This window comes from Malania oleifera, chromosome 13, assembly GCF_029873635.1.
Source record: "Malania oleifera isolate guangnan ecotype guangnan chromosome 13, ASM2987363v1, whole genome shotgun sequence".
Classification (NCBI taxonomy): Eukaryota; Viridiplantae; Streptophyta; class Magnoliopsida; order Santalales; family Ximeniaceae; genus Malania; species Malania oleifera.
This window is the reverse complement of record NC_080429.1, coordinates 78,709,673-78,722,339: the sequence shown is the minus strand read 5'-3', so window position 1 is coordinate 78,722,339 and position 12,667 is coordinate 78,709,673. Positions and strand designations below refer to the sequence as shown.

At 34.6% G+C, this 12,667-nt stretch overlaps 1 protein-coding gene across 6 annotated transcripts in view; it reads right to left on the bottom strand.

Annotated features, from left to right (window-relative positions):
- The window catches only part of LOC131146108 (inorganic pyrophosphatase TTM1), a 45,073-nt gene extending 38,277 nt beyond the window's left edge, over nt 1-6,796 (bottom strand). Inside the window, exons 1-3 of one of the 6 annotated variants that reach the window (XM_058095448.1) lie at nt 6,338-6,488; nt 4,107-4,286; nt 2,198-2,559 (exon numbers count right to left, since the gene is read on the bottom strand). In XM_058095448.1, coding sequence (XP_057951431.1) covers nt 2,198-2,537 — 340 coding nt within the window. In that variant the 5' untranslated portion in view covers nt 2,538-2,559; nt 4,107-4,286; nt 6,338-6,488. Of the gene's footprint in view, nt 1-2,197; nt 2,560-4,106; nt 4,287-6,241 lie in introns of all 6 variants that reach the window. The other 5 variants (XM_058095450.1, XM_058095454.1, XM_058095451.1 and 2 more) reach the window with 5 other exon arrangements.
- Between the last annotated feature and the right edge of the window lie 5,871 nt (nt 6,797-12,667).

The window sequence follows — 12,667 nt, the reverse complement described above, 5'->3', positions numbered from 1 at the left end:
GGAAAAATAATTGCAGTTTTTTGTGAAATTATGTTTCCTATTAGACGTATTACTTTTGCAGTAATTTTTGTGAAATATGTTGCAACTAATCATGTCTTGTTGAGATGGTGACAGATGAACAGCCAAATTTGTGAGGAGGGACATTTGCTTGAAAGCCTACAAACTCACAAAGCCTACATGACCATGATAGTTTGAAGCTGGAGACCTGGTTCTGGGAAAGCCCCATGTCAACGAAGAAGATCAATACAGATAGAAGTGAAGATCCTTCTGTATATGAAGATAGTAGCCAGAGACATAGTGAAGATCCTTGCAGATAAAGTCGGCAATGATGAAGGTCGTCAACAACAACACTTTGTTAGGAGAAGAACGGTGGTGACAAGACAAAAGACTTTCAGCATCTCACATAGAAGATTCAAGAATTCAAGAACTTCAAGACAACAACAGCGGAACCTGAAGATGGAAGACTGTTTTCAACAATGTAATGGGGATTTAATGGGGGAGAGAGTTGTCTTTACATGTATTCTCCAGGAATATGTCAATGAATATCAAATTACTTGTGTTATGGCTTGTATAGTGTTCTCTTACTTGAATAAAATAAGTAGTCTTTATTTTATCATTGAGCATGAATGTCTCTTGCCTTTCTAATCCATTGGTGTATATATTAGTATTTCATGATTATGAATGGTTGCCGAGACTTATGTGATGCTCACGTTTGCAGGCTTGAACGGGTGATTATTGGCCAACTCTGTTGGGGGAGAGCCTCGACGAGTGCCGCACGGCCCCTTAGCTGAGTCTAAATTGGGGGTCCGTAACACTTAGCTTAATAAAGATAACACCAACAGTGTCTGCATGATGGGAGGCCTCAAATGGCTTCATAACCAGCTGTTTGTACTTGTACCAAGTGTTTCTAAATTCATCAGATCATTCCCAGCATTTTTTGCATTGTACAGTAACTTGGGGTTTGTGGAAAGATTGTTTGGTTTTTTATTAGAGAGAGTTGCATCCACCCAAAAGAGATAAGAGTTTTTTTTTCCCCTTCTTTCAGAGATTTTGGTAGGAGTAAGAAAGCTACCCGATTGTTTACATATGTTGTTTTTGCCATTTCATGGGGGATTTGATTGAGAAAGGAATACATGGAGTTTCAGTGGAAGGGTTATGACTTTACCATTTATCTGGGATTTTTTTTTTTTTGGGTATTTTTCTGCTCATTGTTTAAAAGCGAATTTGCTTTTCAGATTTCCAATGAGACTAACAGGCTTGATTGATTATATCATCTCTTGTTTTTTGTTTTCCATTCCATTATACCATTTTAGGAGGATATCTTATGACTCTTATCCTCCACTCGGTATATTCTTTTCTCCCTTCATGAGATTTCCTTTATAACAAAAAAAAATATTTATTAGAAACATACTTCTATTTAAAAGCCATTGAGGTCAATATGACATGTTTTCATTCATCTAGCAATCACAACAAGAAATCATTAGAATTTGAGATAAATTTATCATAAATAAATAATCTTCAGAGTGCAAAGGTTTTTTAAGGAGATGGATAACAATAGCAAAAACATTAATCACAATAAGATATCAATAATATAAGGTATAGTGGCTATAATAAACAAACAATCTTCAGATTTCAAAGCATAGTTAACAGAAAATGCTAACACCCAAGCGAACCATGTGTTGGTATGAATGATCCAAAACATGGAACATTTTCATCCCGAGTCACTAATTCTAACAATCTAAAGCTCCAATTCGATCTTTTTCACACAACATAACTCTCTATTAGTTAAAAGTGGGGAATCATCACATTTTAATTCTATTTCTGTCCTTACCAATCTATTTCTCAATAAAAAAATCTCGTTTAGATTTAGAAACATCTCATCATCCTCTCCAAAATATTCTAGTGTCATTACATTATTTTCACCAATATATCTATTTATGTATACCACTAATGTTCCACATTTTAGAGCATGTGCCATAGCGCGATCCCATTCCACGTTCTAGGTAACATTTGTTCAAAGGTTTTTTAAAGGAGAGATAACAACAACAACATTAATTTTGTAAATCACAATAAGAAATCAACTAACTTCAAGATGAATTTATGATAAACAAGATAATCTTCAGTGCACAAAGGCACAAAGGTTTTTCAAAGGATTCCAAAATGAACCCAAAAGAATAGGGGACCCTCAAGCTTTTACCATCAAAATTCCCATCAATAATACGACTGGAGTCATTGTAATTGTCCATGGCTAGGACTGCAATGCTGGGCATAAAGTTGAGCAGTTTCTCAGTAAACACCGTCTTCCCAGCCCCAGATGGGCCCGCAACTCCAACTAATATCAGGCCCTCATTCTTTTGAGCCAACAACTGGCATGCACGAATTACTACAAAGAAACCTTTCTCAAATGACAATGGATCTTGGATTGGGACAATCTCAAAGCGATGAGAGTCTTTTCTTTTAACTACTTGGACTTGATCTCTTAGCAGCCCAGACCGCGGCCGTGGTGATTCAACACCAGAAGAAGTGTCCTCAGCCATTTAAAAATATATTTTCCCTATGCTGCACCGGAAATCAGCAGGAAACATCGAATTTTAAATAGGTTTTATAATGAAAATCAACAATCAATTAATAACCAAAATCCACAATATATAATTTCTTCAATGTAAGGTTCAGAGAAGCAAATCAATGGATACCATTCAGAGCAAACACCTTCAAGAAACTACAATCAGCATTTTTCTAATAAATTCAACATAATGAAATAAACATAAATGAGGGACTCAAATCCATAACAGATAAGTTTGAACAGATTTTACATAGTTCGATTACTCTTTTTAACCTAATTAAATTAGTTTGGTTACCTAGTGGGAAAAGATACAAATCATGCTTGTGGTATGAATGTTGAAAGCATGGCCTCAAGTCAGTGTGAACCAAACCTCAGAATGGTCTCAGTAAACTCATCAAACTTTCTAGGAAACCTCCTGATCAATTATATAGAAACTATATAAACAAGAAAAAAGTATATCATAATAGGTAGACAAGTAATCTGCCAGTGGATAAATTGGAGCACACTGTTACACAGTTTGTGTACTAGTACAGCATTACGACTTTGAGGTCCTATGTCCAACGAACACAGTAGTTTGTCCCATATGAAAGAAACTGAAAGCAAATGTGCTTGTGCATGCACACATACAGAACGCACCTATTCATGTCACTGCATTTATATGCATATTTAAATTTCTTTTTTCCCCTTTCCTTTTGAGCATTTTATGTACATGCAACCCTGGTCTGTGTAAAAAATCCCACTTCATCAAAATCATGTCAGCTCCAACAAAGCCAATAAAACAGAGACCAAGAGGGACATGCACTTTTTAGTCTCCAATAAAGTTCTAAAAGCAACTAGGAAACTTGTGCGGTTCAAAGGTTATGATCTATTAGAGTCCCAATCAAATCTTCAGTTGCTTAAATCACTCGTTATGTTGCAACCAACAATTATAAAGCATCCCTCAATTTACCATATTCCAGACAGCTCGCCAAATACATAGTTGGAAAGCCAAGATTTTGCCTTTTCAGGCCCCTTTGTTCCAGGGACGAGGAAGGAAGAATAAACACCCCACCAATGCTCAGCTTCCAATATTTTGCAAAAAAAATGACAAACCTTATCTTAAACTTGATTCATCAATTGTAAGTCAACAAATTAAAAAATACATAAAATGAAGCAGACAAGTGACAAATTTTCTTCCTTAATTCACTGATTGGGTTCATTATTGTTATTTTCAACCTACTTAAATTATGACAGTCCACCATGCATTTCCATCCCTAATATAGGCAATCTACTATCTAATGAGTCCCATCCTCTACTGGAGAACATAATCCCCTAAACAGACACCAGCATGACAATGTTAAGCTTCCAATAATTTGCAGAAACCTACTTAACAACAAACATTTTCTTAAATTTGATTTGTCAATCATGAGTCAACAAGTTAAGATAATAATATGAAGCACATAACTGAAAAATTTTCTTGGTTAATATACTGATAGGGTTTATTATTGTTCTTAAACAATGGAAATCCAGCTGACAATTGTCATTCCTAATAAGCTCAAACTACCTTCTAATAAGTCCCATCCTCTACTGGGAAGACATAAACCCTTGAAGAGATACCCGCACTGACTCATTTTCAGTGTCCTTATTTAAGGCCTGTGGTTCAAATGAAAGCTTTTTTCTCCTTTGTCATGTCTATCATCATTGGCTCATTGAATGCATGTACAATAAAGGCCTTAGTGGTTACCTGAAAAGAAATGCAAAACATGTGCTTTAAAAAGCATTTTCATGACTATAAGCTCAATAAAATTTTCCAAAAGATTGATGTCAAGTTAAAATCATAAAAGCCCAAATTCACTTTGGCTAAGAAATAAAAAAAATAGAAAATCGGAACCATCTTACACATACTAGGATTAACCACTTCCATGCCAACTATGAAAATAAGGGAGTTGGACAAATTTTTAGCAACACTTTAGGTAGCCCTGTCAAATTATGTTTGTGCTAACCAAATTGCTCTATGCAGAAACACCTGTACTTCAATGAGTTCTAGCTCTCTATCAAATTATCAAAACACTAGGACATAATTGGAAAATAAGCATTAGTAGTTCTGGGTTAAACAACCATGCATATAGAAAGTTCCAAAGTTTCAATGTCAAATGCCCTACCCTTCTCCAGGCTCCAGTCTTACTTTTGTTGCACTGCATATATTCCCAATCCACATACCATAATCATCAATGTTCCTAGCAACATTGACAAAGATCACCATCAACATACTAATATGTCCTCAAGCCATATTTGCCACTATCGTCTGGTTATTACACACGAAAAAATTGTGGTATACCAGTATATGCATGGAGGTCCAGTATATGTTCTCATTTTCAGAAGGCATTTCACTAGAATGAAGAAAGTACATTTGGCAGGTGGCTCTTTGAGAGACAGTTATGACCATAGAAACTAGCACACAGTCCACCAAAATTCTAAGCAAAGGCAGCAACCACCTCAGCACTTAATCAAGCTCCAACCACATTGCACGTATAATTATTGCCCTGTGGGAAAATTTTTTAAATCATTAGGCCTTTCCATTGGGGTTTTCAAAAAACCATATGACAAGACAACACATTTGAGAGATTCATATGGAAAATTTGTCCCACATTGGAAAGTTAATAAAAGGTACGTGTTTGATGTGGGCCCACTAGGATTCATAAGATGCCCTGCCGCAAGTGTACATGCTGACGCGCGGCACAGATAATGCTCTAGTGGCCCATTGTGTTGCTTTTCAGTGGAGCACTTAGCACATTACGCATTAGCATACTGCAAGTGCAAGGGCTGAGCAGGCTTTAGCCTATTTTATTTTGGGCACAGGTTTATTAATCTAGCTATGCACTTTACTATGATCCGTCTGCCATTAAAAAATATGGCAGTTGGCAGTTGTAAGGAGATTTTAAATTTAAAGTTGTAGAATTGCGACTCTGTAGTCTTGTCTTTAAATTCTTAAAGACAAAGTTAGACAATGAAAATGTGTTTTTATTTCTATTACAAATGAGGAAGTATATCCTCTTCTTCCTACTCTTTGATTTTATCTGCATTATCTCTCTAAATTCATTATTTTTCCAACTACTCTTCGAAGACAAAAAATTTCCTACATCTTGAAAGACTAATTATTGGAGTAGGATATTCAGATTGCTTTCAGATTCTGCAATAAATCAACAGCATTGATTGAACTCCACTATATCCTAGAATTGATTCGCAATAAAACTCGTTTATACATTGTTTGGTGGGGGTAAATTTTCATCCTAATTAGTAAAATGTGTTTCTGCATACCTTGGAGCATTTACTCTGTGTAATGTGTATTCTAACATACACTTGCAAAATTTTCAATGCATCGACCCAGAACTACAAGTCTACATGTTGTGGCACAAAGTTGTGAAGGTGCATAAATTGTTATCAAGTCAAATTTAAAGTTTTTTTTTTTTTTTTTCCTGAAACCAATCAGGGATTTTGAGACTGCCAAAGCATTCGCACAGAAAAATTCAGCAAGACTCAAATTAACACCCAACAGAATCTAAGTATCACAAGTATAAATACTAAGTCAAAATACCATTTAAAAAAAACTATTACGTATAAAATAATAATAATAATAATAATAATAATAATCGCATGAAGCCCAGGAGCAATAATCAATAAACATGAGAAAACACTAACCAAAAACAAATACCCAGAAAATAAATCCGCACAAAGAGTAAACACAGAGGGGCAGCGATCATTGTGAAAAGAAAATAGCGACGGAGGTATACTGACCCAGTTAAGGAACCAGAAGAGAAGAAAGATAAAAAGTCGAACTGTCTTTTCTGTCTCAACCCTTCATCGGTGTAGTATCGTCCAAACGCTTCTGATGGAGGGGCTGAGCTCATCGAGCACGTGCTGAACTGGTGATGTGCATGGTGATGGTGGGGTTGCATCGCAAGAGTTTTCGAAAAAAAAAAAAAGAACTGTCCAATAAAAACGTGCCACGTGTCCAAAGCGGGGTCCACGCCCACTGCTGGTAAGAACCTAGTGTTTTTGTGCTTCCCTCCTCTCTTCCGACCACACCCGGCAGCGGCCGCTCCAATCGCCCATCTCGGCCCCATCCACGGCAGCGCGCTCACAGTCAGACCGCCGCCACCACCACCAGAGAACAGCTCAGTAGCTCACCTCTCTTCAACCTGCAAGTATTCCTCCTTGATTTAACGAATCAAGGCAAAGCCCGGCAGCGGCCGATGGCTGGGGAGGAGATGCAGTGAGGAGTTATTATTATCATTTGAATAAAATTATTATGGTTCATAATATAATTAATAATTTGTAACAAAATAATGATGTATGATGATTAAGTTAGCATCCTTAATGTATATTTTAAAAATTAATCATAAAAATTATTTTCAATTAATAAATTAATTAATATTTACGCTATTTGAATTTTGTTAATATTTTTTAATTAGTAAATGGATTAGAAAAGGGGATAGGAACTTGAAACTATTAACTTTTGATAATAATTTTATTTTCTATTTTGAATTTTATAAATAACATACAAAATACCAAACTGTTTTTTAATTTTCTATATTTATATAGAAAAGATTAAAAAAGAAAAACATTTTTTTATTATTTTCATGTTTTTTTTTTTATTTTTTGCTTTGCGTTTATGAGTGTAGAATTTAAATTCTGAATTTGGATTCATATGAATTTAGACAAAACATAATATAAATTTCGTGCAAATACAAATTAGAATCCAAAATTTATGCTATCGAGTGCTATCTTAATTATTTTTTTAGAAAACTAAAGACAAGTATATTTTAGTAATTATTTTTAAAATTTATAAATAAAAAATAATTTTTATTTTGCACAAATAAACAAATCTTATTAATTTATAACTTTTCACATATGAATCTTTCGACTTTGAAAAGCAATTCGACTTTGAAAAAACAAATTTTAAGACTAAAAATCAATTAGAAAAACAAATAATAACAATTAAGAAAAAATTAGGAAATAGGTGTGAACAATTTGACTTTAAAAAACTCAAGACCCTCTTGTGGGGAAAAAAATCTTTGCTAGAATTTGTAATTCCAAACCTCTAATTCTCCATCCTCCTCAAGATTCCTCAAGAATTTTGCAAAGTGATAGAGGATTAGTTGGCATCTTTTCAAGCAAGAAGATCGTTCAAGAAAAAATTTTCAAAGCAAGTTTTTAATCTTTTCTATCAAACATGTTTCTGGCAATTTCCTATCAATATCCTCGAGACTAAATTATTAGATTTCCTAGAGATAATAACGAATGTCTATCAAAATTATTACTTTTGTATGATGTTTAAAGCAAAGTTTGGTGGGTCCTTTTCTTGATAGTCCATCTTTGTCTGTCGGTCATGCGTGGTCACTATTGTAAAATTTTATTCAACTTTTTTTTCATGTTCGGGTCTTTAAAAAAGTCTTAGTGTCTCAGCTAAAGGCATCACTTCCTTTACTCACTACTTCTACTGTGAAGAAAAGCTGTGAAGCGGTGGCCATAGCTCAAAGCCCAAAAGTTTGCAAACTTTGATTAAAACTTGTACAAATTGTAAGTGTAGAGACCCAGACAATAGGAATAATAAGAAAAAATAAAGAAAATAGGGAAAATGGTTTGGTGTAGACCAAACCATTGACGGTTTTGTGAGAGTTCAGAAAACCGTCGACGGTTTTATGTAACCGCGCCCCAGTTACGGTAAAACGGTGAAAAACAAAAGGGTTAAAACCCAAACTGTCAACGATTTTAAGGAAAACCATCAACGGTTTTGTCAAATAGTGCTCAATAAAATGAGTCATGCAGCTCATTTTCTTAAGGCAAAATTTTAATCTCTCTCTCTCTCACAAGGGTTGTGGCCAGCTCCCTCTCTCTCCTCAATTTCTCGCTCGATTTCAACCTGAATCAACTAATAAATGTGATTTCGGTATCTCGGCGGCGATTCTCTGCAGTTTAATCGCCAAAACTAGGGTAAGGTGGTTTTTTTTTTTAAGTTTAGCTAGTAATTGGTAATATGTGTGCCTAGGTATGTTGAATGGCTATTATTCTGGGGTTAAGTTGATTGGATTAGGGTTTATGAATACAAAGATTTTGCGCGTACGCGGCAGGCGCGGATTAGAATCCTTGTGGACTTTTCTTCAGGAATCAGATAAGGGGATAGATTAAGCTAAGTATTTTTAGAAAAGTTTACCGATTATGATACAGTATTTGATTCAGAAATTATAAATATGATTTATCTGGCATTCAGGTTTATGGGAACCCTAATTATGATTTAAATTATGTTTTTTGGAAATATGATGTTTGAATTGAGTAAACCCAAGAAACAGATTTAATGTTATTTTCAAAAAGATATAATCTTCTCAAACAATTAGCATACTATAAAATAACATTCGAATTGTGTGGCATGGGTATAAATATTTCACTACAAATATTAGCACATCAAATTGTTTTAGGATTACACAAAACGAGTATAATTTGACAATGATTTTTAGTAAAACCATAAACAGTACAAAAATTATATTTTCAGTATATCATGATAATTCAGCCGGCCCAGATGCCGTGATAATTTAGTCGGCCTAGATGTCATGATTATATATACATATATATATATATATATATATATATATTATTCAAAAATGTTAATATGACAGATTTTACACAAAGTCCTAAAACAAGTTATACTACAGTTATCTATGAAATGTATTGTATGATAGCAGAATCCTGATGGCTTAGTTTAGTTTTAGAGCACAGTACCGTAGCTATCAGTTCAGATTAGTGCCACCATATGTCTTAGATAGAGTGTTGGTGAATGGATAGTTGATTGAGCTCAGTGTAATAGTGTGCCCCCCTGGCAGTCCAGACCAGGCTGGGCAGGCTAATCGTACTTGTTGACTTTATGAGTCCAATTTTGTTTTGATCATGACAAATCACTTGGCATTTGACCTGTGCAATTGAGTTTGTGAACAGGATCACGATTTAGAATGCACGAACGGTAAGCTTGATATGGAAGCCGCGAGGAATCTAAAGCACATATCACTTGGCTCAATCCTTGGAACTAGAAGAAAAAAATGGTGAAGAAGCAAGCTTCAAGTTCAAGATCTTCAATGAGAATAGGTATTTAGAATTGAATGTATTTACATATGTCATATGATATAACTTGAAGCTTAAACGATTCCCTAGACAGACCTTAGGACTCATGCATTTCATGAAAGATTCGTTTACATTAGTTATAAGTTGAAAAAAAATTTTCAAGGCAAAATTTAGAGGCCTCGTCAACGAAGCCAATGGTCTCGTCAACGAATGAATAAAGGTCACTCGGCGATGAACAATGTTGTCTCGTCGATGAACAAATACCGAGAGCCCAAAAAGTTTAGACAGTGCTCTCATCAACAAACTCATGGCCTTGTCGATGAACGAGTGTTATACACTAGTCGATGAACTTACCCATTCATCAACGAAGACCGGGGCGCTGACTCACATTTCAGCGTGGACACAAACTAAAACACTTATTTTTAAATGATCCAATGGCCAGGATTGAATCATATAGCGAGAACACTATTTAAACATGCCTAAAAACCCTAGAGACACCAGAAGAAATACTTTAAAGAGACCAATCTTGTTATCTTGTGCTAACTGAGCCTCCACTCAAAAGATATTGCCAATACTCTACTGTATTCATACTTCTTGGGCAAATCGTCTCAGTTTTTCAATAGGGATTTCATCTACATATTTGCAAGCAATATGTGGTGATTGAGGTTTGATCAATAAGTGATTTATTCAAAGGTTTTTTCATCTCTCGTATTATTACATCTAAGATTTTTATTGAGAAGGAAAATCCTTGTTTTATTATTTGAAAGGCTTATCTGAGAAGGTTTTTGCTAAAGTTTTAATCTTTGCGGATATTCAAACTTATATTTCAATCAAAGATTTCAGCTTATAATATAGTTGCAAAAAAAAGGGGGGGGGGGAATCTTGATAAGCAAATCTTAAGGATTTTAAAATACATAGCCTTGAGAAATAGTTGTGAAAAATACTGATTTGTGTTCAGATCCATGAAGAAATTTTATCATATATATATATATATATATATATACAAAGATCATACGTTTGTTGATATACAAATATCATTGAAAACATCTTACACACTCTTTGAGTTTCATGTTTTTGTCATATGAGTATGTATTAGGTTTCTACTGTACTCACTAGTTTTGTGAAGAAGCATTTGAGTTTTTTGCAGAAATTGTAATTTTATATTGTATTCACGGTTCGAGTTGTGAACCGAGATTGGGGAGGCAGCTATGCCTCTTGTAAGCAATAGATTGTACTGAAAGCTCTGTCCCAATTAAAGGAGCAGTTTTTAGTGGAATTCTTGAGTGGGTTATTCAAGGCGAGGATGTAGGTTGGGGTAGGCTGAACCTCGTAAAATCGTGTTTGCCCTATTTCTTCCCTTAACCTTTTTAATTTCTGATTGCATTTCATTATCAAATTTTACATGTTTGTATGTTGATTAATATTACATGCACTTGAAAATTAATTTGGTATAATCGAGTTTATTGAGATAATAATTTGAATTAATTTCAGGCCTTTGTGATTATTTTGTTAAATGTTGAAATAAGGATTAAGTAGTAAAATAAATTTCAATAATTTTGAAATACCCAATTCACCTCCCTCCCTTTTGGGATAACACCGTAATTCACATTTGGTATCAGAGCGGATTTACATAGACTAAACTGTTATTTTTGTAAAAAATCAAAATGGCACACACCGATGTAACCCCATTCGGTGAGGAACACTCGTCCACTAAACTACCAATTTTTTGCGTTGTAAATTACATCTAGTGGAAATGAAGGATGAGTATACATCTTTTAAATGTTGATTGGAAAGTGTGGAGAATAGTTTCTAACAGAAACCATGTGCCTATGAAAGTAGTTGATAAAGTAAATGTCCCTAAGACTGAAGATGAGTATACTGATGATGATTGGAAATCTGTTCAAATAAATGCTATTGCTATAACCCTCCTATATTGTGTGCACTATATGTTAATGAGTTTAATAGAGTAATGGCTTGTAAAACTGCTAAAGAAAAATGGTAAAAATTAGAAATAACATATGAAGGCACTAAGAAAGTAAAAGATAGTAGGATAGATATGCTTACTAGTGAATATGAGGCATTTAAAATGACTGCTAATGAGTATATTCAATCAATGTACACTAGATTCACACACATCATGAATTCATTAAATGCTCTTGGTAAATCTTACCCTACTTATGAGTTAATAAGGAAAATCCTTAGGGGAATACCGCTAGTATGGGAAGCTAAAGCTACTGTTATAGTGGAAGGAAGGAATCTAAAAGAGATGTCAGTTGATGATCTGATCAGATCGCTCATCACTTATGAGCTAGCGATAAATGAGAGGAAAAATGAGTAGAATAAGGCAAAGAGAGTTACAACTCTTAAGGCATTGTTTGAGTAGCTCTAGTGAAGGAAGTGACTCAGAATCAGAAGATGACATGACTTTGCTAACAAGGAAGTTCGGAAAGTTCCTAAAGAAGAATAAGAAATTTAACCGAAAATTCTAGAACTTGAAATCAGAAAGAAGAGTGATGGGGATCAACATGCCTTATGTATCCCTTTTACTGATATGATGACACATGAACGACCTCCCGATGTCCAATCCTTTGCTGACATGGTGACATATGGACGACCTCCAGATGTCCACTATTGTTTATATCTATTTTGTAGGAACACAGGAGATTAATTGAAGATCTTCTACTTCTTTGATGGAAGACTTTTTTTATGTGAAGACTTTGCTATTGTGTTAATTTATACTTTTCGTGGATATGTTATTTCAAGATTATTAGGTGCTTGAAGACCATGCTTGAAGACCCAAGTGAAGTATTGAAGCAAAGTCCAACTCAAAACCCATGTGACCCCCACATGGCTCCAATGGGTCCCACACGGTTTTGGCCTTCCTTTTGGAATATGTTTAAATTTCAAATTTGAATTGTAATAATGCAAGACAATTAAGCTAGACTTGTGTGCTTATGAGTTTGAGTTTCTTGTTTTTTAGTAAGTATTAATTGTGTTAGGTTAATAGTTGTT